The sequence below is a fragment of the Lepidochelys olivacea genome, assembly GCF_965140295.1.
Source record: "Lepidochelys olivacea isolate rLepOli2 genome assembly, chromosome: 23".
In the NCBI taxonomy this organism is placed as follows: domain Eukaryota; kingdom Metazoa; phylum Chordata; order Testudines; family Cheloniidae; genus Lepidochelys; species Lepidochelys olivacea.
The window spans coordinates 7,440,611-7,468,537 of NC_140433.1; the positions used below are offsets into that span (position 1 = coordinate 7,440,611).

General features: G+C 56.5%; 2 protein-coding genes across 3 annotated transcripts; one reads left to right on the plus strand and one right to left on the minus strand.

Moving 5' to 3' along the window:
* Positions 1-5,400: 5,400 nt before the first annotated feature.
* Positions 5,401-8,171, minus strand: GEMIN7 (gem nuclear organelle associated protein 7). Of its 2 annotated transcripts, none has more exons than XM_084612242.1 (2): positions 7,896-8,171; positions 5,401-5,851 (listed from the first exon to the last, which is right to left on the minus strand). In XM_084612242.1, the coding sequence occupies exon 2, from the start codon at positions 5,840-5,842 to the stop codon at positions 5,462-5,464; it is 381 nt and encodes a 126-aa protein (XP_084468368.1). In that variant the 5' UTR covers positions 5,843-5,851; positions 7,896-8,171; the 3' UTR covers positions 5,401-5,461. The 2 variants fall into 2 exon arrangements, with proteins under 2 accessions (XP_084468368.1, XP_084468367.1); XM_084612241.1 differs by lacking the exon at positions 7,896-8,171 and adding an exon at positions 6,952-7,059.
* A 6,160-nt stretch (positions 8,172-14,331) lies between these two features.
* On the plus strand, positions 14,332-27,902 carry ADAD2 (adenosine deaminase domain containing 2; the record flags this gene model as incomplete). The annotated part of the gene is given in 13 exon segments (XM_084612934.1): positions 14,332-14,430; positions 15,253-15,365; positions 16,562-16,610; positions 17,347-17,602; positions 20,899-20,969; positions 20,971-21,007; positions 21,476-21,601; positions 22,288-22,438; positions 23,009-23,176; positions 23,728-23,942; positions 25,308-25,542; positions 26,106-26,238; positions 27,388-27,902. Coding segments are annotated over 13 exon segments (1,764 nt in total). The 3' UTR covers positions 27,499-27,902.
* Between the last annotated feature and the right edge of the window lie 25 nt (positions 27,903-27,927).

Below are 27,927 nucleotides of genomic sequence, written 5' to 3' on the forward strand. Positions count from 1 at the left end.
CAGGAGCCTTAAACTGGACATATAGGACGAGGCCTCAGATCAGTCTCTACAAGGACCTGCACCCAGGGTAACTGCTGAGCTTTCCTGTGACGGGGCAGGGCAGGGGTGGAGCTGAGCAGTTTGACTTTGTGAGAAGGGGAGTGGGTCTGCAGTGTAAGGCAACCAGCTCGCACCCTGGAAATTGGGGTTAGGGGGCAATAGCTGTAAGCCATGCCCTTCCCTTTGGAATGGCTGTGGCCTGTTCCTGCAGGCAACAGAAGGAGTAAGGCTTGGAGGACACAGGGTGGCTTAGGCTGTGGCTTTCCGAAGGAAAGGTCAGATTCCTCCACCCCAGGCCCTCTCTGCTCGATGGGCTAGTGGGTGCTGTTAGGGTATGCCTAGTGTGCTGAGAGGGGAGGCTCCTTCCAGCGTGTTAGAGGGCTTACTTCTTCACCCTCCCATTCGCCTGGTCCTTCTCGCATGAATAGAGAGCACTAATACCCAAAGTCCGAAGGTGCAAACAATTTGATGTTTATTGGGGTGAACTTTCACCAAGCTTAAATCCAAGTTCCGTTTTCCTTATTTTCGAATCCCAACTTACTTCCTGTTTGCCCCTAATTTATATAGTAATAGTCTCAGTTATACCTTAACCAATCATTTTACTGAAACTTACCTAACCAATCTTAATATATCGTAACATGATTAGCTAACCAACTATATCCCACCACCTTAATTAGCTTACACCCAGCAAAATTAATTATACAGCAGACAAACAATCACAGAACCAGACACAGACCATACAAATAAACACTAGCAAAATAGGAACTATGACAAAACAAATTAGAAGTGAGGATTTCACAACTACATCTATAAAGACATAAGGGTTTCCTAACTATGTCTCTTGATAAGTAACTTCCTACCAAACAGAAAACTATCAAACTAAATTTCCTTTTACATCTTCTAGGCTCTTCCCTTTATCTGGAGGCGATAGATCGGATCACCTTTCTAACAGCCCCAGATTGCCTTATTTCAATATGACTAGTTTGGAATGCGAGCATGACACCATACACTTCCCAGCTTATGGCTGCCTCTGCTGCTTAACCAAAGGCCTTACCTTAAGAACAGGGCCTCAGACTGTCCCAGTGAGAGAAGGCCCTTACACAGGCAGACAGTGATTTTGATTCTTTCTTTTATTCCTCTATAACTAGCGAAATGATAAACATATACCTACATTCTTAAAGTATAGGCTGGGGTAGGCAACCAGCTCGCATACCGCCTTTGGCATGCATGCCACAGATTTTCAATGGCCCTCACGCTGCCTGGGTCCTGGCCACCAGTCCTGGGGGCTCCGCCACTGGCCCCTGCTAGCTGGGGTTCTGTCCACCGGCCCTGCTCGGCCCACTGCTGGCTCCAGGTCCCAGCCACTGGTCCCAGGCGCTCCGCAGCTGGCCTGAGGTGCTGGCCCACTGCCACCTGGGGTTCTGTCCGCTGGCCCCCTCAGCCTGCTGCTGGGCCCAGGTCCCAGCCATTGGTCCGGGGGGGCTCCACTGCTGGCCTGATGTACCGGCCGCTGGCCCCCTGCCAGCTGGGGTTCCGTCTGCCAGCCCCACTGCCAGTCCTGGCCACTGTCTTGGGGGGGCTCTGCTGCCATCCTGGGGCTCTGCTCCTGGCCTCGGCCCAGGACTCTGCAGCCTCCCCCAGCTGTGGCCCTCTGGCCCCAGCCTGGGGCAGTGAGGGGTGCAGACAGGGCCAAGAGGGGGCACAGCTCAGCATGGATCGCATGGATTCTTATTACTGGCACGCGAAACCTTAAATTTTAGTGAATAAATGAAGACTCGGCACACCATTTCTGAAAGGTTGGTGACCCCTGGTATAGGCCTTTGCAGACAGGCCTAAATATCTATATCCTAACGCGGGGCTATGAGGTCTCCATGCGCTAGCCTGGGCCTTTTCTCTGGAAAGGTTCTGTTCCAGTTGGGTATGGACTTGTGGCTACTAAACCTGTATATGGCAGGTGCAAGCTCACCTGCTGTAAGTAGGGTTTAAACTGATGGAAGTGTTAAACCAGAACAACTTATGTGCACGTACGGGTGGGAATCCAAACCAAGTGCCTACTCTGGTACCTGCAGCATGCCATTACCTAGCTCTTTAAATGCCACTACACCACTGCGAGGAGGCTGGATAACAAACCAAGAAGAATTGCAATTCATAGAATCCTAGGACTGGAAGGGACATTGAGAGGTCATCTAGTCCAGTCCCCTGCACTCCTGGCAGGACAAAGTATTATCTAGACCATCCCTGACAGGTGTTCATCTAACCTGTTCTTAAAAATCTCCAATGACGGAGATTCCACAACCTCAGTCGATAATTTATTCCAGTGCTTAACTATCCTGACAGGAAGTTTTCCCTAATGTCCAACCTAAACAGCCCTTGCTTCAATTTAAAGCTATGGCTTCTACTCCTGTCCTCAGAGGTTAACAAGAACAATTTTTCTCCCTCCTTTTTGTAACAACCTTTTGTGTACTTGAAAACCGTTATGTCCCCTCTTTCTTCTCCAGACTAAAGAAACCCAGTTTTTTCAATCTTCCCACATAGGTCATGTTTTCTAGACTGGTGGCTCAAAACCTTTCTAGACTACTGTATCCCTTTCAGGTGTCTGATTTGTCCTGTGTACCCCCAAGTTTCACCTCACTTAAAAACTATTTGCTTACAAAATCAGACACAGAAATACAGAAGTGTCACCACACGATTACTGAAAAATGGCTTACTTTCTCATTTTTACCATATAATTATATCAATTGGAATATACATATTGTACATTTTAGTGTATAGTATATAGAAAGTATGAACAAGTCATTGTCTGAAATTTTAGGGTGTGCTGACTTTGCTAGTGCTTTTTATATAGCCTGTTGTTAAAGTAAGAACAGGGCCTCAGACTGTCCCAGTGATAGAAGGCCCTTACACAGGCAGACAGTGATTTTGATTCTTTCTTTTATACCTCTATAACTAGCGAAATGATAAACATATACCTTACATTCTTAAAGTATAGGCCATCTAGATGATAGCTAGATGAGTTGCTGTACCCCCTGGAAAACCTCTGAGTACCCCAGGAGTACACGTATCCCTGGTTGAGAACCACTGTTCTAGTCCTTGGATCAGTTTGTTGCTCTTCTCTGGACTTTCTCCAATTTGTCCACATCTTTCCTGAAATGTGGCGCCCAGAACTGGACACAGTACTCTAGTTGAGGCCTAAGCAGCAAAGTAGAGCAGAAGAATTACTTCTTGTGTGTTGCTTATAACACTCCTGCTAATTTGATCTGGTTGGTATTAGTGAAACCTGTGGGAATGATCTGCATGCTTAGGATGTTACAAACCAATGATTATAACCTATTTAGTAGGAGGACTAAAATGGGCAAAAGGGGAGGGGAGCTTGATGTCAAAAAGGGCATTAGCTGTTTGAGACATTGATAACAGAAGAAAGTGACGGTGAACGCTTACGGATCAATGTCTAGCAGATAAAGCACAAGATGGGGTATTAGTTGGTGTCTGCAACAGCCCACCACACACTAGGGAACAGGCTGACTGGCTCCTTACACACCTATCTGTAAAATGTAGGGAAAACACTGATCATGGGAGACTTCAAGTACAGTGACACATGCTGGGTCTCATGCTGCCTGTATTAAAAATCCTTGTGTTTCAGGGGGCACGGCTTGCTGCTTGGCCCCTCTTCCTCTTTAACATTTTTATTAATGACCTGGAACAAAACAAAATCATCACTGAAAAAGTTTGCAGATGACACAAAAATTGGGGGAGCAGTAAATGAAGAGGACAGGTTGCTGATTCAGAGCAACCTGGATTGCTTGATAAACTGGGTGCAAGGAAACACTGTGTTTTAATGCAGCTCAGTGTAAACCTAGGAACAAAGAATGCAGGCCATACCTACAGGATAGTCCCCCAGCCTGGGAAGCTGTAACTCTGAAAGTGTTTTTTTGAGGGGGAGGGCTAATCGGCGGAACATGAACTCCCAGACTGATGCTGTGGCCAAAAAAAACTAATGTGACTCTGGGATGCATAAGTAGGGGCCTGAATTTCAATCTAAGTTACCTTAAAGGGCCTGATCTTCAGAGTCCTCTGCAGGTTCTGAAAATCAGGTATATCTAAGACATCTCCCACTGGATTCCTAAGGAGTGCAAATTGAACTATTAGTCACTACTGAAAACCTTGGCCAATTAGCTCATTTCCAGGTCACAGGAGTGAGCCCCATGGCAGGTTCCAGAGCAGAGAGTTGAAATCCCTGTTCCACTGATGCCAATTCACAGAGCACATTAGCTTGCCAAGTTTCATCTCAAACGGCTAAGCTCAACCGCTCTCTGTCCCACCAGGCCAATAATCCATGCAGCCACAAGAACCTGCAGTCTCCCCCTGCAAGCCAGTGGGGTCCTCTTGCCCTTCTGAACTGGCCAAAAGGAACCAGGGAGATCAGGTATTAACTACAATCTGAAAGAAGTTGGAGCTGGAAAATCCTACTGCATCTAGTAGGCTACCCCTCTGTCCATGCACAATGGTGCTCTGCAGATTTCTACCAGCTTCCCCGGGAGACCAGAGCACAGCCTGAGACCTTGCTCCTGGCTCACATTCATCTGAGATTATGTGCTCCGCTTCATCCTATTACTTTTCAGCCTCACCTCAATCACAGTCCACATGGGCTGACATCTTCTAACACTGCCTGGGCTGTCACAGTGGCACAGGCCTCACCTCTGTACATCCCAGCTCCGCTCTGCACCTTGCCCCACACTATGTTCTACACAGGCCCAAGGGGCTGGCAGTTCAAACCTTACAGCAGGCAGAAATAGGGAGACTTTGGTTTTACTGCCAAAATATCCATCCCTCCTCTGCTATTCATGGATCCCACACTGGGTCGGATGTCTAGACAGAAGGGAGGGGAGGGGAGAGGTGCAGCAGTGATAGACAAGTTCCTCAGGTTTCTTCCCCTATTTGAATAGGTGCTCATAAGTTACACACAGCCAATAACAAGGATGCCAGGTGCTCACTGAGCCACCCACACTGGTAACCTTCAGTGAGCAGATTTGGTGATCATGAGCTATTTGCAGAATGATCATTTTGGCCTCTGTGCTCCAAAGTGATGGAAACTTTTAGGGGTTCTATTCAGTGGGGCCAAGCGGATTAGCCAAGGAAATGGGATATCTTGTTTCCATAACTAGCAGATAAAAGAAACAGATGAGTTGTGCCAAATGGATGCAGCTCCATGCACCCCCAGCCCCCAAGCTCATTTCCACTCCAATTCAGGGCCATCTCCAGAGCAGCACAAATGGGTGGAGGGGAAGCACCACTTTCCAGCTATGATGCAGGGGCCTGAAAATTCACCTCCACTCTGAAAGGCGAAGAAAGAACTCTGCAAGCTGTACCCAAGCGTGTTTTTATTAGAAAGCAGGACAGGTGGGGGGCAGGGTGCCTGTGGCAGTCACAGCTCGAAGGTGTAGGAGATGATGTCCGAGCAGCGGAGCAGCGCCTCCCTGTGCACGCCCAGCGGGGTCTGCAGGTCGGACACCTGGAAGTTCAAGATGTCTATGTCTGAGGCGTCGAAGAAGGCCGAGACATTGACTCTCTCGTACATTGTGAAGTGGATGGTGCGGCCAACCATGGCAAACAGGCTGCGCAGGTACCGCTCCCGCAGAGCCACGCGGCCCTGCTGCTCCCGCTCCAGATCTGCCTCGTTCCCACAGCCCACAGTGGAGATGCTGATGGGGCTCAGAGCCTGGTACCGAGGGGAGTTGGGGTCAAAGCCGCGGCTTGTGCCATCCGGCCCACGGGGCAGGCGGGTCACGCTGACTGGCACCTTCATGGCAGGCTCCTGGGGGCAAAGGCAGCAACATGTGAGCTGGCAGCACAAGTGCCGTGCTAGAGCAATGCCTTCCACAGACTCGGGATGTAAACAGCAGTTAAAAAAGGTAACCGTGCAACCGATTACAATTTTATCAGTTACACGTTTAACCGGGGAACTAGCGGTGCAGGGGGTGCTGCAACACCCCCACGTTTTACGTGGGGCCCTAGCGCCCGTGCCTGGGGATGCTGGACCCAGGGGTCCCGGCTGCTGCCCCGGGACAGCAGCAGCGTCCTGGGCTCCGGCCAGCAGCAGGGTTTAACGGTTAGACTGATGCTTACTGGTTAAACTTTTACATCCCTACCACAGACCTGCTTGGGAAGGGCAGGCCCCTGGCTGCCACCCACCCCTGCCTTCCCCACAGAATTAACCCCTACGGGCAACCATCTTGATACACCAATCCCCCAGCCGCCACTCCCCACTCCCCCTAGAGATACCCCTACCAGTACCCCCCATACCCCCCCGAGTAACCAACCCCCAATACACCCAACCCCAGCTGCCACTCCCCCCTCCCCCAGAGATACCCCTACCAGCACCCCCACCATGCCCCCCCCGAGTAACCCACCCCCAATACACCCATCCCCCAGCTGCCACTCCCCCCTCCCCCAGAGATACCCCTACCAGCACCCCCCATACCACCCCCCGAGTAACCAACCCCCAATACACCCAACCCCAGCTGCCACTCCCCCCTCCCCCAGAGATACCCCTACCAGCACCCCCACCATGCCCCCCCCGAGTAACCCACCCCCAATACACCCATCCCCCAGCTGCCACTCCCCCCTCCCCGAGATACCCCTACCAGCACCCCCCCGATACAACCAGCACCCCCATACCCCCCCGAGTAACCCACCCCCAATACACCCACCCCCCCCCCCGCTGCCACCCCACCTCGACCCAGCTCCCTCCGGAGATACCCCATCCCCCCCGCCCCGATACACCCAGACCCCGAACTCCCAATTACCGCCCCCTCACCCCACCCTATAGCAGCCCCCCCTCACGCCCCCCCGAAATCTCCCCGCCGGCCCCCAGGCGCCACCCCCCGCGCTCCCTAGGCTACACCCCGCTCGCACCCCGGCCGGTCCGAGTCAGACCCGGAGGCTGCGGCCGGTCCCGGGCGGCTTCCGGCGATCGGTGGACTCGGTGCAGCAGCGAACAGAGCCCGGCCGGGAACACGAACCGCCCGTCTGGTTCCGCCCCCCGCGGCCCCGCCCAGCTCCCCCAGACCCGGCATAGCCCCGCCCCCCGCCGCTTCGTCCCCCCCAGACACCAGCCCCCCCCCCGCTCCTCCGACCCCGACACCTGCCCCCTGGGCCTCCGTCCTGGGCTCCCTCCGAGATGTGCCACTCGCCCTGCCCCCCCGGACACCTGCCTTCCCCCGACACCTGCCCCCTCGCACCTCCCCCGGACACCAGCCCCCCCCACACACCTCCCCCTCCCGACATTTGCCCCCCCTGCTCCTCCCCGCCCCTCCGACCCCGACACCTGCCCCCTGGGCCTCCGCCCTGGGCTCCCTCCGAGATGTGCCACCCGCCCTGCTCCCCACACCTCCGCCCTGCCCCCCCAGACACCTGCCCCCCGCGCCTCCGCCCTGCCCCCCCAGACACCTGCCTTCCCCGGACACCAGCCCCCCCCCACACCTCCCCCTCCCGACATTTGCCCCCCCTGCTCCTCCCCGCCCCTCCGACCCCGACAGCTGCTCCCTGGGCCTCCGCCCTGGGCTCCCTCCGAGATGTGCCACCCGCCCTGCTCCCCACACCTCCGCCCTGCCCCCCCCAGACACCTGCCCCCCGCGCCTCCGCCCTGCCCCCCCAGACACCTGCCCCCCGCGCCTCCGCCCTGCCCCCCCAGACACCTGCCCCCTCGCACCTCCACCCTGCCCCCAACACCTGCCCCCCCAGACACCTGCCTCCCCTCGCCTACGCTCTGCTCCCAGATACCTGCCCCCCACGCTTGCCCCTCCGTACCTTCCCCCTGCCCCCCGACACCTGTCCCCTGTGCCTGCCCCTCCAGACACCTGCTCTCCATGCCTCCGCCATGTCCCCCCAGAGGAGCCCTGCCCCAAGCCCGCGGTCACCGCCAGAGGCGTGCGCAGCGGGTGTGGCGGGCGTGCCCGGTCACACCCTAATCAGGGCCGCCCCAAGCGCAAAAAAAAAAAGGGGGGCGGCCGGAGATGGGGGCAGGGGAGTCCGGGCTGGGGGGGCCCAGCCCCTCTTCTCCGCCCCTGCTCTCCCCTGCGGGGCAGAAGCGTGGTGGGGCTGCGGCCCGGGCTCGGTCCTGCTGCTCCGCGGCAGCCGAGCTCCCGCCTCTTCCCCCAGCGCGCTGCGGACTCGCCCGCACTCCGCTCCCTGCCGCCGGTCCGTGGCGTGCGGGCAGAGAGAGGGGGAGGTGGAGAAGAGGCGGGGGCAGGGCCTCGGGGAAGGGGGTGGAACCGGGGTATACCCCCTCCAGCCCCCTGCTGTGAACCGCTCAGGGCAGGGGGCTGGGAGCACCCCCACCCCCCCAGCCCACCCCCCCCCTCACACACCCAGCCCTCTGCCCTGACTCCTGCACCCCCCCTCCCCTGACTCCTGCACCCCCCAACCCTTGCCCTGACTCCTGCAGCCCCTTACACACCCCAGCCCTCTGCCCTGACTTCTGCACCCCCCTCCTACACCCTGCTGTGACTCCTGCACCCCCCTCACACACCCCAGCCATCTGCCCTGACTCCTGCACCCCCCCACCCTGCCCTGACTCCTGCACCCCCCAACCCTTGCCCTGACTCCTGCAGCCCCTTACACACCCCAGCCCTCTGCCCTGACTTCTGCACCCCCCTCCTACACCCTGCTGTGACTCCTGCACCCCCCTCACACACCCCAGCCCTCTGCCCTGACTCCTGCACCCCCCTCCTACACCCTGCTGTGACTCCTGCACCCCCCTCACACACCCCAGCCATCTGCCCTGACTCCTGCACCCCCCCACCCTGCCCTGACTCCTGCACCCCCCAACCCTTGCCCTGACTCCTGCAGCCCCTTACACACCCCAGCCCTCTGCCCTGACTTCTGCACCCCCCTCCTACACCCTGCTGTGACTCCTGCACCCCCCTCACACACCCCAGCCCTCTGCCCTGACTTCTGCACCCCCCCAACCCCTGCCCTGACTCCTGCACCCCCTTGCACCCCCACACCCTGCCCTGGCTCCTGCACCCCTTTACACACCCCAGCCCTCTGTCCTGACTTCTGCAGCCCCCTCCCACACCCTGCCCTGACTCCTGCAGCCCCCTCCCACACCGCAGCCCTCTGCCCTGACTCCTGCACCCCCCTCCTACACCCTGCTGTGACTCCTGCACCCCCCTCACACACCCCAGCCCTCTGCCCTGACTCCTGCACCCCCCCAACCCCTGCCCTGACTCCTGCACCCCCCCACACCCTGCCCTAACTCCTGCACCCCCTTGCACCCCCACACCCTGCCCTGCCTCCTGCACCCCTTTCCACACCCCAGCCCTCTGTCCTGACTTCTGCAGCCCCCTCCCACACCCTGCCCTGACTCCTGCAGCCCCCTCCCACACCGCAGCCCTCTGCCCTGACTCCTGCACCCCCCTCCTACACCCTGCTGTGACTCCTGCACCCCCCTCACACACCCCAGCCCTCTGCCCTGACTCCTGCACCCCCCACACCCTGCCCTGGCTCCTGCACCCCTTTACACACCCCAGCCCTCTGCCCTGACTTCTGCAGCCCCCTCCCACACCCTGCCCTGACTCCTGCAGACCCCTCCCACACCGCAGCCCTCTGTCCTGACTCCTGCACCCCCCAACCCCAGCCCTGACTCCTGCACCCCCCTCCTACACCCTGCTGTGATTCCTGCACCCCCCTCACACACCTTAGCCCTCTGCCCTGACTCCTGCACCCCACACACCCCAGCTGGTGACCAATCCCCCCCATGCCCTGCTGTGCTCTGGCCCTTGCCTTGCTCCAGCTGGGGACCAATCCTTCCCGTCCCCCCATCCCCACCATGCCCAGCTGTTAGGGTGGATAAAAATCAATGACTTTAAAAAAAATCAAAAATATTGGATTTTTTTAAAATTTAAATTGGATTTTTGAGGAAAAAACATATCTAAAGATAGTTTTAATTAAGATACATTATATCTCATCATGCAATAGGGATTATGAATTCTAATTCTATAGTATGAGACAATATATTCGTGTAATGTTTAAGAAAAGTTTTGTAAATGAGTTCCAATAGTTCATGGATTAGGGACCCAACCTTATGGGGTTCCAGGGACTTCTGTATAGATTATTTAGGTTAATCTTTCTATCTACCCAATGGGACTCAGTCTAGAAGATACCATCAGAGATGCTTAGTTTTGCAGTTGTATTATGTTGTACTATGCAATAAGGGCCGACTTGCATAATATAGATGTAGAAATGTATAGAAAGCCTGTGTTCGCTCACAGCATGCGTCCCCACTACTGCGGCACCATATTACCGTTGGTTCTCCCCTCCCCCTCCGACTACTATTCTAGAAAATTCTTTGAGCTATATAAGCGGCCGCGTCAGGCATGCCCAGCACAGTGTCTACAGTGTTTGTAATCTTTGTTGCGCGTACTCTACTGAAATAGCATAACAAGCCCGTGGCTTTATGTTTTAATTCAGTCGTATGATACCCCCTTTTAATTTTAAAATATGGATCGGTTCATTGTTAATATAAGAAAAGGAGCAAACTGAATTATAATGAATGTGCTGATAGAAGTGCAAATACCTTGGACTCCTCGGTTAAGAACTTACATGAAGATAATGCCGCCACCAGTTCCAGTGTGTGCAATAAACTGAGTAATGACCAACAGTAACAGACTTTGTCTCTTAGTTCAGGTCAGTATAGTTCCTATTCAAAGCCATCAAACATTCCATCTGATGACCCGGTCTGTGATATTCCAAAAAATAGATTAGAACGCCAGTTTCGATTATCTAGAGGTCCTTATTACCCTAGATTGAGTATGTTTCCTAGAAGTAAAATAGGGAATAAACAAAGAAGCATTTATTGATAAGGGATTCAGAAACTGATATAAGGCCAACGAATGTTTTTAAAACCACCGACTGTCAAAATCTCATGTGTTGAGCTGTTCTTCATGGTCAAGTTTTAATGAAGGGAAACCTATTGATATATTGTTGGATGAGGGCAAGCAGGATTATCTGTCTAAACAAGAAGAAGAACGGTGCCATAACCGAAGTGTAATGGAGCAACTGATTGACATTGTTCTGTGTTTGGCGAAAGGTGGGAGACCATTCAGGGGTCACAATGCAAAAGCTGACAGTTTTGAGAAAGGTTTATTTCTAAATCTTGTCAATATGCTCCAAAAATATGATCCCATAATGGCAAAGCATGTGCAACAATCTCCTTGAAACGCTACCTCTCGGAGTAATCGCATCCCAAATGATTTAATTGTAGCCTTGCACAGCGTTGTGCAACAAAAGATTGTGTCTTCACTAAATGGAAAAAATGGTCTCAATAATTGCCAACGACACTACTGACTGTGGACACCATGAACAGATGTCCATTGTGGTGCGGTATTTTGACAATGAAAAACATAGTCCAGCTGAACATTTTGTGTCTGTTCAGAGACTATTAACAGTTGATGCTCAGTCTATTTTTGACCAGTTAAATGACGTCCTTGGCATTCTTAAAATTGACTGGACATCAGTGATGTCTGTCTGTTTTGATGGCGCGTCTACTATGTCTGGATGTACTGTGGGAGTTCAAATGAAATGTAAAGAAAGAAACAGTGAAATACTCTATGTACACTGCTATGTGCATTGTTTGAACCTCATCCTAGAAGATGCATGCACTGCTAGTAAACAGAACAGAACTGTCTTTGATTTTTTCCATGTTATTCAGACTCTTTATGCCTTCACGGAGGGGAGTCCTGTGCGACATGCAGTAATGGAGAAGATTTCACAAGAAGTAGGATCCCAGTTGAAGACTTTGAAGTCCCTGTCAAACACAAGATGGGCATGCAGAGCAGAAGCAGTGGCTGCTGGAAAGCAAAACTACTCCATCATTTTACAAGCTTTACAAGAGATTATCGAAACAACTCGCCTTGCTGATGCTAAAATAAAAGCCAGGGGCCTTATCCATGAACTAAATTCATTCAAGTTCATCTTTGCCCTTCACATGTTGCACCCTATTCTCCAGATGGTGGTAAAAGTGAGTAAGGCTCTTCAAGCTCCAGATCCAGGGCTGGCTCCAGGCACCAGTTTTCCAAGCAGGTGCTTGGGGCGACATTTAGAATGGGGCAGCAGTCCGTGTCCCGCAGCAGCAATTTGGCGGCAGCTCCGCTGCTCTTCCTGCCACAGCGGCTTGTGGCGGTGGCAATTCAGTGGCGACTGCTTAGGGCGGCAAAATTGGTAGAGCCATCCCTATCCAGATCTCAACTTACTGCAATGACAGGGGTGAAAAGATTGTGTAATTCTTTTGCTGCGATGAGAAGTGGCCCAGAATATTTTCAATCTATTTTCAATGAAAATGTGTGTAGAGAATGATATATCGATTCCTCCAGTTAAGAAGAGAAAAACGTCCACTCGTATTGATGATGCGTTTGAGTCCCAGCATCACTTTGATACAAAAGAGGAGCAGGAGAGAATAACTTCAGTTTACCCACTCCTAGACTCAATGATTACCAACATTGACCAGCAATTTGAACAGGAGACTTGTAAAATTGTGACTGCAATGGGAAAACTGCTGAGCTTAGACATTGGCCGGGACGATATGAGAATCATTGCCAACAAATTTAAAGTGTCCTTGGATGAGTTGGAAGCTGAAGTTGGATTGCTTTGGGGTTATGACGGATCTGTTCCTAAAGGTAGCACTATGAACACCACCAGAGTGTGGCTTGATTCGCTAAAGGAATTGGATCGGTCTTCCATGTTCCAGGCCTTTTACAAATCTATTCAGTGCTTTGCAGTCTTACCTGTTACAAGCTTCAGAGTAGCAGCCGTGTTAGTCTGTATTCACAAAAAGAAAAGGAGTACTTGTGGCACCTTAGAGACTAACCAATTTATTTGAGCATAAGCTTTCGTGAGCTACAGCTCACATCCGATGAAGTGAGCTGTAGCTCACAAAAGCTTATGCTCAAATAAATTGGTTAGTCTCTAAGGTGCCACAAGTACTCCTTTTCTTTTTGCTGTTACAAGCTGTTCATGTGAAAGAGCCTTTTCGAAACTAGCACATGTAAAAAACAAACTAAGAAGTACAATGTCCCAACAGCGCCTCGACTCACTCATGATTTTGTACATTGAACAAGAATTGGCTTTGTCAGTTAATTACAACAATGTGATTGAGGAATTTAAGTCCATAACACCTGGTGAGCGATGTCTCATTCTCTAGGACAGGAAGATGAAGAAACCTTAATCTGTTTTGGTCAGTTTGGGTTAGCTCATTATCTGGTTAAAGATAATGAAAATTGACTGTATCTTTGTATATGCCTGGTTAGCACTACAGAAAAATTTGAAATTTTGTGTCTCATTTTTTAAGTTTGTATTTTTTAAGTACAGTTTAGTTGTTAATTTAAAAAACATTAAGTTTAGTTAAGTTTTAGTTTCTTTAGTTTGTTTGATGAATAAAAATGTCCTTTATGATTGAGTATTCAATAAATGTTCGTCTTCAAAAAAAAAATTCCCTGGGTGCACACTCTAATGAAATGTGCACCCCAGCTGTGAATCACCAGATACGCCCACCCCAAGCTGCGACCATCCCCTCACACTCAGGGCGTAGCCTGGGCTGCAAGATCTGCACCAGAGCTAGGCCCTGATCTCTTTCAGCAACCTGGGCCCAGCCGCTCCCTGGCTCAGTTTCACCGACCCTGCAGCAGGGGCTGCTCCTCTCTGCACTGTCTGGGATACTTGTCCACCCTTTCCTACTGCAGCCTTGGGCAGCCCCCTCTCAGGTCTGTGGGGGAGCTCAAGGACCCAGGGCAGAGGGCAAATGAGGCAGATAGGTCCCTGCTTCTCCCAGCAGGAGAGTGTCCATCTTAACCATGCCTCCAGCCCACTCTTCCTCTCTAGACAGGAGCCACCCACTCCACATGCTACCCCCGGTCCCACTACACTGCCCCGCTGCTTGCGATGCTGGAGCAGCCTCCATGCTGGGCTCCTAGCCCCGCCATCGCTCCTTCTGTTACTAACTCTTTTGCTAAAACAGAGTGCTCAGCTGGGGAGAGCAATACACTTTTTTACAGAAGACTGGGAGCATCTATTTTAGCAGTCTGTAAGGATTTTTTAGGGGACCTATCTGACCAAAAGACTTTGGGGAGCCTTACAGTATACCTCCCGCTGGGTCCCCCCTTAAGCCCGTCTATCAGAGCTGGAACAAAAGAAACCACCCCACGGACGTAAACTCAGAACACCACTTTATTTACTAAAGGAGGGGGATGGATTAAGGACTCTGGAGATTTGGACTATGCACACACACTCGAGAAGGCAATGGTGCTCTTCTGCCTTCTTCAGGTGCGGCTGATGGAGTGGCTGCAGAATCCGGATCGGCGATGGCCACCGACGGTGGATCACAGGTGTAGAAGACAGGTATGTAACCCTATCTCAGACCCCTCCCCCCACCCATCCCTCGCTGCGCTGTCTATGGTCGTATGCCTGAACTAACTAATGGGACCGAGTCCGCGCTTCCCAAAAGAAAATAACAAACAACCCCCCCCCACCGACAGTGCTGTTTAGTGAGTGGCTGCTGCAGGCCAGTCCCCAGTGTGAAAGGGGGTCCCACACCACAGAGAGAGAGTGTCGGACACCTGAGCCCCCAAAGGCTCCAGAGCCCCTGACCCCTCCCCTCATCTGCCTTTATAGGAACCGGTTGCTTAGCAACAACAGATTCCCGCTCTTTCTACTTTCCCGCCTTTTGCTCAGCCTAGGGGAACAAGAACCTGCCACAACATGGAGGTCACCTTGTTCTTATCCCAGACCAAGATGGCCGCCGAATAAACAATACCTGACAACCCAGCTTTGGTGCCTTTCCCAATAATTTGGCAGGGGCGAAGCTGTGACTAACCTAGGGAGGGAATGGGGCAAGCTGCGGGGAGAAAGCGTAGAGAGGGGGGATGCATCGGGGCAGGAGCTGGGGGGATGGGAAGCTGCAGGGGAGGGGAGAGAGCCAGGGGAGGTAGTGGGGAGGCCGTAGGGAGGGATGCTCAAGGGGTGGTAGGCACGGGAGGCGGGAGCTCGTACATGGGTTGGGGTGTCAGGCCATCTCCTTGTGAATCCCACCAGGCTCCAGGGAACCCCACGGCCAGCAGATCCCCCGGCCTCACAGCCTGGATCCCCAGCATGTAGTCTCGGGGGGTGGGGGTGGGGGGCGATGTGACTGCCTCAGGGGCATTTACCCCACTCCCACCCCAGGAGGGAAGTGAGGCAGAAGCACAGGACCTGCGCTGCGTGCGTGGAGGCCTTGAGCTCCCCCAGCAAGTGCTTGGGGCAGCCCGCGCCCTGCGCACCATGTACAACCTCAACGGGTGAGCCGGGCACTGGGGGTGGGGGCGCAGAGTGAGCCTGGCAGCCAGGTGGGCGAGCAAGAGAGAATAGACCCCCTGGGGGGGGGACACTTCCAAACCCCACCCCACACTCCTTGGTGACCGCAAAGTTCTCAGTGGGGCAGGGGCTTGGAGAGGGGTTCAGACGCTCTTGGTTATGGGCCAAGGGATTGGGACACCTGATAGGGCAGGTGAGACTCTATGGGGGATCTATCACAAGTGGATCTCTCATGCATGGATCTATAGGGTTGGGATCTATTATTAGGGGATCTTAATCTGAGAGCTCTGTAGTGAGGAGATCCATAGTGAGGGGATCTCAGTGTTGGAGATACATAGTGAGGGGATCTCTCAGTGTTGGGGATTCATAGTGAGGGGATCTCTCTGTGGTGGGGAATCTCTAGTGAGGGGCTCTCTCAGTGTTGTAGATCTCTCTTTTGGGGGATCTCTAGTGGGGGCTCTCTCATTGTTGGGTCTCTCTCAGTGGGGATCCACAGTGAGGGGATCTCTCATGGGGGAATCTCTAGTGAGGGGATCGCTTGTGGGGATCCATAGTGAGGGGATCTCTCGGTGGTGGGGAATCTCTAGTGACGGGATCTTGGTGTTGGAGATCCATAATGAGGGGATCTCTCAGTGTTGTGGATCTCTAGTGAAGGGAAATTTTGTGGGGATCCCCATAGTGAGGGGACCTCTTGGTGGTGGGGAATCTCTAGTTAGGGGATCTTGGTGTTGGAGATCCATAGTGAAGGGATCTCTCAGTGTTGGGGATCTCTAGTGAGGGGATCCATAGTGAGGGGATCTCTCAGTGGTGGGGGATCTCTAGTGAGGGGCTCTCTCAGTTGTGGGGATGTATAGAGAGGGGCTGAGACAACCTGTAATAGGAGTACGGCTCCCCTTTGGGGATCGATGTACAGTACTGGGGTCTCTCGCTCAGGAGATCTATAAGGGGTGATCTGCAGGTCAGCACTCTCTCTCAGGGGGATGATTATGGGGTGAATTGGAACTCTGCCATGGGGTGGTTCTGCCTATGGGGAAGGTGGGGCTCCCTTTCTCCAGGGACTGCTCTATAGGGTGGGGTAGGGGCTCATGGAGGAGGCTGGTGGCACTGCAGTGCCGGCATCATGGAGTGATTTTACCTCCCCCCACTCCGGCTGACCCCAATTCATTTCCCTTTCGCTCAGAGCGATCCAGAGAGCCGGGATCCTCCCGTCCTGCAATCACAGCTACCAGGTACCTCCTTGCGCTCCTGCCCCACAGGCTTCCTAGGGCCCTGTCCCTGGTGTGAGGGGCTCGGCTCATCCCCGTCCCTTGGGATCCCTGGCCTTTTCTGGCTGGGTTTGGCCTTGGCCGCCGATGGTTTGTGGAGGGGGAATTCCTACCTCCCTGTCACCACCCCTGTGTCTTGTTCTCTGACTCATCTCATCCTGCCTCCGAAGCTCCACTCCCTTCAGGAGGCTTTGGTTCCCATCATGGGAAAGGAGCATGAGCTGCAGTGCATGGCCCATGGGCTTTCTTGTGCTCCCCAGGGACCTGCAGGCGACAGCTATGGGGCAGGGTAGGGGACACTGGGGATTCTGGGTAATATACAATGGGGCTCTGGGTGTGGGCAGGGGCTACAGGGAATTCTGGAAAACAGAGACTGGGGTGCCGGGGTTGGGCAGAGCCCCAGGGGATTCTGGGTAACAGAGAATGGGACATGAGAGTTGTGCAGGAGCAATGGGGGATTGTGGGTGCTGAGGCCAAGCAGGGCTTTGGGGTCAAAGAGAATGGGAACATGGGGCTGGGTAGGGTCGTATGTTTTTGCTGAGTTGAGCTCCTGCTCCACTCCCAGGCCTTCTCCAGAAGCTATGAGAGGACCTGGCCCTCCTGCAGCAGGGAGTTCCGCAAGTTGATGCATGGCAAAGCTTTTATTTCTGCTCCTTGGTTGTAGGCCTCACCACCTTTCTTCTCTCTCGGTGTGCTGCAGGCCCGCCAGGTCCTCTTCAGCAACTTCTCTGCTGGGTGCCTGGAGCAGGGAACCAGGGATTTTTCCCTCTATCGGCCCTACGAAAACCAGAGACGCATCTTCTACTTCCCTCCAAACCAGAAGAACCCACGGGACCCCTGCCCCTGCTGGTGGGGAGTGGGACGGTCTTGTGGCTCAGCAGCAGAGAGCCCATTTGGGAAGGTTCCCCCCGGGGAGGTTGGAAATCAGGGTCCCCGTCATCAGAATAAAGTCCTCAGTAAGGATCGACTGAGTCTTGTGCGAGGGATTATTTTGTTAGCATGGCCCCTGCTACAGAACAAAGGCTACACGGCACCCAGACGTCCGGGACACATAGTGGTTATAAGGGAAATAAATTCCTCCGGCGGAGGGGGTAAAGGGAGGGCAGCCCCTAGACAAGATGGGAAGCTGCGAGGTGGGTGACAGCAGGAAGGCTGAGACTCACCAACTCATCACAGCAGTGGCTGCACAAAGTGCCACCAGATCCTGTGTCCCTGCACCCCCCCTCCCTGCTGCATCCCGGGGGGGGGTCTGGTGACTGCAGCCCCCGCCACCCGCTGCACCCCAAGGGTCTCTCTAGCTCACTGCAGCCCCGCTGCACCCCAGGGGGGGGTGTCTGGCTCACTGCCCCCCCACCCAAACACGGGGCTGGGGAAGCGTCCTTCTTGCGCTCTAATTGGTGAGGGCTCTGTCTCCTCTTCCTATTGGCTGTGTCGGGGGGGGCGGAGCTTCCCAGGGCGGGGGCGGGGGCGGGTGTCAGGGCGCCCCGAGGCTCCGGGAGGCCGCTCTTGAGCAGCACGTGGAGTAGGGTAAAGGAGGTGGGGCCGCCTTGAGTTCCCCCCAAATACCCCCCCAGCCCCCTCTCCCCAAATGCCCCCACCCTCCCCCTTTTCTAGCCCCTGCTGCCAAATTCCTGTCCCCTCTTCTACCCCTTGCCCCCAAATACCTCACCCCCCCACCCAAATACCTCCCACCCCTTCTTTTCTAGCCCCCTGCCCCAATACCTCTCATCCTCCCCTCTTTTCTAGCCCCCCACCCCCAATATCGTCCATTTCCTTCCTCTTCTAGCCCCAAATATCTCCCATCCCCCTTCTTCTAGCCCCCCTTCCCCAAATACCTCCCTCCCTTCCAGCCCCCCAAATACCTCCCATCCCCTTCCTCTTCTAGCCCCCTGCCCCCAATACCTCCCACCTTTCCTCTTCTAGCTCCCCCATCCCCTCCTCCTCTTCTAACCACCTGCCACCCAAATACCTTCCACCCCTCCTCGTCCCTAGCCCCAAATATCTCCCATTCCCCCTCTTTTAGCCCCCAGCCCTGCCTCTAGCCTCCAAATATTTCCCATCCCCCCTCTTCTAGCCCCCCCCATACTTCTTCTAGCCCCCAGCCCTGCCTCTGTCCCCTTCCAAACACCTATCCTGAGCCCCCAGCACTCCCTCTAGACTCTCCCAAACACCATGACCCTTCCACTCCCTCCATTTGTAGACCCCCTCCCCTAGTACCTACCCTGATCTCTAACATCCTTTCCTGTAGCCCAGTGGTTTTCAACTTTTTTTCATTGGTGGACCCCCAAAACATTTCAAATGGAGGTGCGGAGCACTTTGGAAATCTCAGACATGCTCTGCAGACCCCTAGGAAGCTGCGTACCATAGGTTGAAAACCACTGACCTAGACCCCCCCAAATATCTACCCCAGCACCTCTGTCCTCTAAGCCCCCTGTCCACCCCCTCTTTCCTTCTCTAGCCTTCAGAGATAAAAGGAACCAGAAAGGTTCCCGAGAGCTGGGCAGGCGAATGTGTTCTGCTGAATGTGTTGCCCGCTCCACAGGCTGGATGGGGGGAACGGACTCTAGTGTTATTTATCCAATCCGAATAAATAATCCCTCTCCAATTGTAATCTCAGATCCTTCCCTAATTTGCCTCTGGCGCTAATCCTGCCTCCTACCCAGCTAAACCTGCCTGTTCCCTTTACCCTGGCTATAACCCTGCCCCCTCCTCTAATCCCACCTCCTTCCTAATCTGTTTCTGGCACTAATCCCACTTTCTCCTCCAATTCCCCCCACCCCCTGCAATGAACCTAGCCCCCTCTTCTAATTGGCTTCCCCAGGACCCATCTCTAATCCTGCCCCCTCCTCTAATTCCCTCATTCTGGAACTAACTCTGCTTCCCATGCTTGGCTCTAACCTCCTAATCTTCCCCATATCTAATTCCAGGCCCTGGTCCCCTCCTAGCCCCCACATTTCCCATTCTGCTGTCTGACCCACAGCTGGGCTCTTGCTCCTTTCAGCTGGCATGGAGGGGCTGCACCAGATGGTCACCAAAAACACCGGCTGGGGACTTAGCTCTGGATCCAGCTCTTGTCCCTGTGCGAGTGCCTGGACTCGGAGGGGAAGGATCCCTGGCCCGAGCCTGGCTCTCCAGGTTGCGCCTCCTGGCCAGGGGGTGCTAGTGTGCAGGGGGCAGCTGGTGGGGGTGAATTTGGTTGAGCAACTATCAGGGCTGCATTAAACCAGACCGCAGTCCTAGGTGCTGCATGGCATTGGGCTCTGCCCCCCTCGCTGTGTCTCTGCCCTACCCAAAGTGACAGGGGTGACGCTCCCCTCCCCGAGAGGCAAGGGCATTGGTATGGGGCCCTATCCCCAGGAGTGGTACAGGGTCTGCTCTTCTCTGGTGCAGCAGGAGTGACAGTCCTTGCAGGGGGCCATACTAGCCCCAGCAGCTGGGGTGTGTCTGCTGGTGTGGCCTGCTGCACTCTCCCCCTCCTGTCACACACAGCTCCCGGGGTTGGGGTTGGGGTTGGCCAGGCCCCCTGGAGCATAAGGCCTGGAGTCAACACCCAGTGAAGCTGAGGCAGCTCCCCCTCACAGTGATAGGCTCAGGCTCTCGGTGGGCTCAGGCTGTCGGCGGGTTCAGGCAGCGTTGGTCACATCCCGAGCAGCTTCCCCCTTGCAGCCATGGTCTTAGGCAGCATTGTTACCTCAGTTACGCTTGGGTTACATTTTTTGAGCTTTTCTTGCTAACCACAGGAACGGTATTTTGCTTTTGGGTGCAAGGCGAGATTCTGCTGGGGTCTCGTGACTCTGGGAGCCTCTGCCATCACCCCTGGTGGTTTGGGGACAGGCTGGCACATGGCAGGGAGCTCCCAGTACAGTTTAACCAGACAAGAATGAGATGGAACAGCGGGTAGGGAAGAGTGGACCCTGTTTGGGGGGGGAGCCAAGGTGGGTGAGTAGGGCGGGTGTGTGGCTGCAGGCTGTGGGGGAAAGCTGGACATCATGGCATAGTGTGGGGTTGGTAGAAAGGGCTGGGGTTGGATGGATGGATGGTGTGGCATAGTGTAGAGTGAGGATGGGGGGTGTGTATGGATGGCATGGCCTAGCATGGGGGGCCAGGAGGTGGGGTACAGGGGGTGGCTGGATGGCTTTGTATGGGGTGGGCAGTGAGGCAGGGGTGCAGTGGGTTTATCTGGAGAGATTCATGCCTGCATTTCCCCCTACCCTGTGCCAATATCTGTCCCTGGTGTCTGTCCCCCCTGCAGAGCCCTTGTCTGGGCCGATTCCACCCTGCGTCCCCTGTGAGTGGCAGTTCCTGAGGACGTGCGCCAGAAACCCCGAGCCAGCTGCTCCATATGGAGACGGGGAACCCAGGTGAGTCTGAAGGTGACTCCGAGCAGAGCAGCACTGGGCAGCCAGCCCCATAAAGCCAGGTGGGGACCCCAGAACCCCCAGCCTGTGCTGATAATGCTGAGCATCAAAGACCTTTAATCTCTAGGGAGTTAGTGACTAAGCTAGGAGTAGAACCCAGGCATCCTGGTTCCCAGCCCTCCCCCCAACCCCCTGCTCTAAGCACTAGACCCCCACGCCCCTTCCAGAAATGGGGAATAGTGATACCCCCTTCCCCCCTGCTCCGTGTGCTCAGTCTGAGCTCCCCGCCTCCTTCTCCGAGTGCCTGGTTTGACTCCGTCGCACTGCTCCCTCTCCCCCGTGTGCCCGGTCTGACCCCCACCGGGCATAAGAGGGTTATCCTGACGCCCATCACCGCAGCGCCTGGGCTGAGTCCCTCAATGCCCAGGAACCAGATCTGCTCTCTTCACATTCCCCGTCCCCCTGCTGCAGAAACCGTGTTCTCCCACATGCATCGTTGTGCGGCCCTCACCAGCGACACGTTCGACCGGCTCCTGGCAGGGGACCCGCAGTACTGGGGCTGTAAGAACAGCGTGGCAGCCTTCATCCTGGAGCGAGGTGAGGAGCATCTGGCTGGTCAGGCCCTGCCCCCGCCCCACCGCCAAGGCCGGATGGCTGCAGGAGAAGCTCACCCTTCCCCTGGCACCTTGAAGGAACCGGTTGAGCAGATGCAGCCAGGCAGCTGATGGCCTGCGGGGGCTGACCCAGGCTACACTGCGGTGTGCGTTGGACAGAGGTGGCACTCTCCCCAGCAGGGGAGATGCACCCAGCCCTATTGGTGGGGAGGTGGTCTATGGACTGGGGAGAACCCTCCGCAGATGAAAGAACAAATGGGTGGCTGATGATAAATGGGTTGGTGCGTTCCCTGGTGCTGGAAGCCAGGACTCCTGGGTTCTATCCCCAGCTCTCAGAGGGGTGTGTCATTTAAGGGTCGGAGCCAGGAATATTAGCTAGGAAACCTGCCCACTGCCTTCTTCCAAATTCTAAGTGATGCGGAAGTCCCAGAACCAGGAATAGAACCCAGGAGTCCTGGCTCCCAGACCCCTACCCTCTTTAACCACTCAAGCCCACTCCCCTCGCTGAGCTGGGAACAGAACCCAGGAGTCCTGGCTCCCAGCCCCCTGGCTCTGATCACTAAACTGGAGGAGTCACAGTAGTTTGAGGCTGGGGCAGTGATGAGGGCAGGTTACCCCTGGCCCCGCTGCCGCCTCAGCACTGTGGTTGAACCCTTCTCTGCCCTGCAGAGGTGATGGACACGCAGCAGGATTGCAGGGAGAGCTTTGAGCTCGTGGCGCTGGGCACTGGCGATACCTGCCACGGTGGCTGGCTGGATTTCAGTGGCCGGCGGCTCCATGACATGCACGGCATGGTGGTGGCTCGCCGGGCGCTGCAGAGGTGAGAAGTGCTCCGGTCACTAAGCTGCAATGTGAGGCTGGCTGGACAGGCTAGAGATGGGGGGCCGGGGGGGTGGGATCTGGAAGAGCCAGCCTATAACAGTCAGGGAGGGGCCCCGATCCTCCTTATCGAGGATGGAGCCTAGCAGTTGTAATAGGAGACTCCGTCCCTCCCTTAAGCAGGAATCAGACCCTAACTCCCCAGCTCTGCTCTAGCTACTGGACCCCACTCCCCTCCCAAAGCTGGGAATAGAACCCAGGAGTCCTGCCTCCTAGCTCTCCTTCTGTAACCCACTGTATGGACAGGGTGGCTGAGTCCTTGGGGGTGGAGATGAATTTAGGGTGTTATTTGGGCTGGAGAAGTTGGGGTGAGTGTTGGGTTTTAAAGCGACGGGGGGCAGAGAAAGGGATCTAGTCCTCTGTCCCATTGTGGATTTTCTATGGATGGATGTGAAGGTTGGGGAGATCAGTCCGATCCTGTGGGGGTGGGGGCGGGGGCAGAGTTCGGAGCTCTTGTGGGACCAGTCACTACTGTGATGGGGGATCTCTGCTTCCCCACTCCCCCCAGCAGGTACCTGTACAAACAGCTGTTGCTGGGGTGTAGCGTGAAGGAGCCGGTGGACCAGGAGAAATGCATCTTCCAGCCCTCGGCGGAGGGGGGGCGGCTGGCCCTCAAGCCGAAGGTCTTTGTGCACCTGTATCTGAGCTGCACACCCACAGGGGCCTCCGAAAACTTCCCGTGAGTGTGGGGGCGGGGCGGGGGGCTGGTGGGTAGAAGGGTCGAGGGTGTGGGGCGGTGCTGGGGAGTGCCAGGGCAGTGCCGTGGAACACAGGAGTGGGGTGGTGCTGTGGGGGGGTGGGCTGGGGAGGCAGAGCTGGGGATCAACAGTGCGGTGACGGAGGCAGAGGAGTGGGACAGAGCTAGGGGGCAGGGTGTGGCCATGGGGCAAAGGAGCATGGCGGAGCAGGGGAGCAGTACTAGGGTATGGCAGGGCAGTGGGGTAGAGCTGAGGGGCAGTTCTGGGCGGGGGGCAGAGGTGTGGGGCAGTGGGGTGGCAGGGACATGCTGGGGGTGTGGTGCTCAGGATGGTGGGGATCTGCTGAGGGACAGAGGCATGGGTTGATGCTGGGGGCGTGCTGCTGTGGGGTTGGGGCCTGTTTGTCTTTTTTCCCTAGAAATCAGCCCTCTTTCTAGTGGCTGATAAACCCTGAGCTGCCCCCAGCCCAGTGCCCCTGTTCCCTGCCCCCCTGTGACCTGCCGTGCCCGTCCCCCCGCCCTGCTCACTGCAGCATCCCGTTCCCTGGGAGGAAGCCCTCGGTCGGCCTCTACGTCCATGCCAAGGGCGCGCTGATGCCTGTCCCCAGCTGCCCCCCAAGCCTGCTGGCCGCCTGCGTCTGCTGCGCCTCCGGCAGCGACAAGCTGAGCCGCTGGAGCGTGCTGGGCCTGCAGGGGGCGCTCCTCAGCCACTTCATGGAGCCGCTGTACCTCTCCAGCATTATCCTAGGTGCGAACTGAGGCTACTCTGGGCAGAGGGGTTGAGTGGAGGGTGCTGGGCTGCAGGGGCCTCAGTGGGGAGGTGTAATGCGGGGGGGGGGGGGGGTCAGTAACAGTGCCAGACTGCAGGGAGTGGGGTGGAGGGCTCGTGGGGAGCACGATGATGCAGGTGGGTTCAGTAGGGGGCACTGTGCAGCAGGGAGCAGAGCATGGAGGGGGCTCGGTGGGGGTACCGTGCTGAGGAAGTGGGTGAGGGGGTGCTCGGGTCTGTGGAGCCGGGTGGAGGTTCAGTAGGGGGCGCTCTCCCCGCACAGCCCTGACCCCAGCATGGCTCAAGGGGATGCTGTGCTGTGGGACTGGGGGGCTCAGTAGGGGATGCTGTGCTGCAGGGGGAGGGCTCAGGAGGGGGCGCTCTCCCTGCACAGCGCTGATGCCAGCGTGGCACAAGGGGGCGCTGTGCCGCAGGGAGCGGGGCAGGGGGCTCAGTAGGGGGCGCTCTGCCCGCACAGCGCTGATGCCAGCGTGGCATAAGGGGGCGCTGTGCCGCAGGGAGCGGGGCAGGGGGCTCAGGAGGGGGCGCTCTCCCCGCACAGCGCTGATGCCAGCATGGCACAAGGGGGCGCTGTACCGCAGGGAGGAGGCGGGGCTCGGGAGGGGGCACTCTCCCCGCACAGCGCTGACGCCAGCGTGGCACAAGGGGGCGCTGTGCCGCAGGGAGGAGGCGGGGCTCGGGAGGGGGCACTTTCCCCGCACAGCGCTGACGCCAGCGTGGCACAAGGGGGCGCTGTGCAGCAGGGAGCGGGGCAGGGGGCTCAGTAGGGGGCGCTCTCCCCGCACAGCGCTGATGCCAGCGTGGCACAAGGGGGCGCTGTGCCGCAGGGAGGGAGCGGGGGGCTCAGTAGGGGGCGCTCTCCCCGCACGGCGCTGATGCCAGCGTGGCACAAGGGGGCGCTGTGCCGCAGGGAGGGAGCGGGGGGCTCAGGAGGGGGCGCTCTCCCTGCACAGCGCTGACGCCAGCGTGGCACAAGGGGGCGCTGTGCCGCAGGGAGGAGGCGGGGCTCGGGAGGGGGCACTTTCCCCGCACAGCGCTGACGCCAGCGTGGCACAAGGGGGCGCTGTGCAGCAGGGAGCGGGGCAGGGGACTCAGTAGGGGGCACTCTCCCCGCACAGCGCTGATGCCAGCGTGGCACAAGGGGGCGCTGTGCCACAGGGAGGGAGCGGGGGGCTCAGTAGGGGGCGCTCTCCCCGCACAGCGCTGATGCCAGCGTGGCACAAGGGGGCGCTGCGCTGCAGGGAGCAGGGCGGGGGGCTCAGTGCCTTGGAAGGGGCCCTGCAGCAATGGCTCTGCCTCTGCCTCTCTCTTCCCCCTGCCCAGCGGACCCCGGCCCCGACCAGCCCGCCCTGAACTGGGTCATCAATGAGCGGCTGCAGCTGGGCCCCGAGGCCGGCCTGCCAGCCCCCTATGCCCAGCACCAGATCTGCTTCTTCCTGGGGCCCCGTGTCGGCCCCCTCAGCTCCAGCGCCGAGTGCTGCAGACTCAGCCTCAACTGGTGCCGTGGGGACGCAGCCCCAGAGCGGGTGGACGGCGCCACTGGGCTGGCCGTGCTGAAGTGAGTGTGGGGACGGGGATCACGGTGCAGGGGGGTAATGAATCTCTGGGTCCCCTTGGTACCCTGAGTCCCCTGGCTGGTCCTGTAGTGCTAGCAGGATGGGCGATGCTGGGGGATGAAACCCAATGGACTGGGTGGCGGTTGTACCCGAGGGGCTGCTCTCTGAAGCCAAGCTCCTCTGTTAGATCCCCCATGAACACAGTGCTTGGGCTCCTCCCAGATGGTGTCTCTGCCTCCTGCAGTGCCCCCCATCTAAGCCCCCTCTGCAGTCCAAACCTCTATCCCCCTGGAGCTGGGCACTGGAGCCTGGTTCACCCTCCGGTGCGGCCACAGCGTGTTGACACGAGCGAGCGGCTCGGTTCCTAATGGCAGAGAACAGCCGACACCCCAGTGTTAACTGGCTGCGGATGGGTGGGCGGGTGGTGGGGCACTGGGGCAGAGGTGTGTCTGTCCCCAGGCTGTGGGTAAAGCCGGATCGCTGGCACCCACGGCTGTTGATCAGCAGCTGGAGCTGCCCTTGCCCCCTCTATCTGAGCGTCTCCTTCCGCCCCCCCCCCCTCCAGAAACCCTGCCGCGGAGGACCGGGTCTTCCCCAGCCAGATCTGCAAAGCTGCCATGCTGCGATACTTCCGGCAGTTGGTGCACCAGATGAACGAGAATGCTCTGCTGGCGCTGCCCACTTACCACCAAGCCAAGGTTGGGCACTGTGCGGGGTGGGGAAGGGGGGGCTGCCAAGTGCTGAAGGGAAGACACAGGAGCATGGGGTATGTGGGTGTCACGGAGTCCCCGGGCGATGCTCTGGAACTGCTCCCCATGAAGCCAGTCAGGACTCTGGGGAAGTCTCCTTTCTGGGAGCAGCCTGTCTGCAGGACACACAGCTCACACAGCTTCCACCTTCCTGGGTCTGACCTCGGAGCATTCAGCATCCTCTGCCCCTCCGTGCGCTTCCTACAGCGAATCCACCCAGGCAGGGTCCTGGGGAAGCCAGAGGGTCCTGCCCCCCAACTCCGCAGTCAGATGTGACTCTTAGCCAGTCAGTAAAACAGAAGGTTTATTAAACGACAGGAACATGGTCTAACACAGAGCTTGTAGGTGCAGAGAACGGGACCCCTCGGCTGGGTCCATTTTGGGGGGCAGTGAGCCAGACAACCACGTCTGCCCTTCACTCCATGTCCCAGCCAGCCCCCAAACTGAAACTCTCTCCAGCCCCCCTCCTCTGGGCTTTGTTCCTTTCCCGGGCCAGGAGGTCACCGGATTCCTTTATTCTCCAACCCTTTAGCTCTCACCTTGCAGGGGGGAAGGGCCCAGGCCATCAGTTGCCAGGAAACAGGGTGTCGGCCATTCTCTGTGTCCAGACCCCTGCACACACTTGCCCTCTAGGGCTCTGCAATGATCATACACCCTTACCCCACCCCCTAGAGACTTAAGAACTGCCTAGGGGAAACTGAGGCACCCCCCCACTATTCAGAGGAAACATTAAGAACAGTCCCACTTCGTCACAGTGGGTATGTCAGGAAGAATGGTAGGAGTCAGGACTCCTGGGTTCTGCTCCCAGCTGTGGGAGGGAAGAGGGGTCCAGTGGTTAGAAGAGGAGGGGATGGGGACTTGGGGTCAGGACTCTGGGGTTCTGTTCCCATCTGCCACTAACTCTGCATGTGACTTTAGTCAGATCACTTCCCCAGTTTATGCCTCAGTCCCTGTTCCGTCCCCCGCAGCTCCAGCTCTGTAACACGGGGCTGATTCTGACCCACGTCTGACTGCGAGACTGAAACCCTTTTGCTCAAGCGTCTGTTAAACCCTCCGTGCCCTGGCCAATTCCCACTGTGCCTCTTTCTCCCTCTTTAGACCCAGGCTGCGTCTTACCAGAGTGCCAAGGAACAGCTCTTCGCTCACCTGATCACCCAAGGTCTTGGCAAGTGGCCTGAGAAGCACCTGGTGGACAACTTCACCGGTTAGGCAGTGAAATAGACCCGGGGGGTCTGGGGAAATGCCCAGGAGAGGCCGGGAAGGAGTAAAATCTAGAGACTGTTGGAAATTTCGGGAGTTGGGGTTAGGGCTTTTAAACTCTGTTTGCTATGCTGCATGGGGGAGGGGCCAGGGCTGTGCAATTAACAGACTAGGCTGTGAAGAAGGCCCACTTTTCATTTGATTTTTCTTTGAAGTGCGAGGGCGATGGAGTCCCCAGAGTGCTCCGGCTGGTTCAGCCCTGTTGGCGCAGAGCAGCTGCCAACCTGCTTTCACGGATGGGTTAGGTCACCAGACTGCACAGCCCTGCCACAGCAATGCCAGCGCAGTTAGCCCAGAATTTCTCCCTCTGTATCAACCTTGTCCAGTGGTGAATTACACTTGTTTATTAGCTAGATTGAGCTGCTTTTAGTCTCGCTC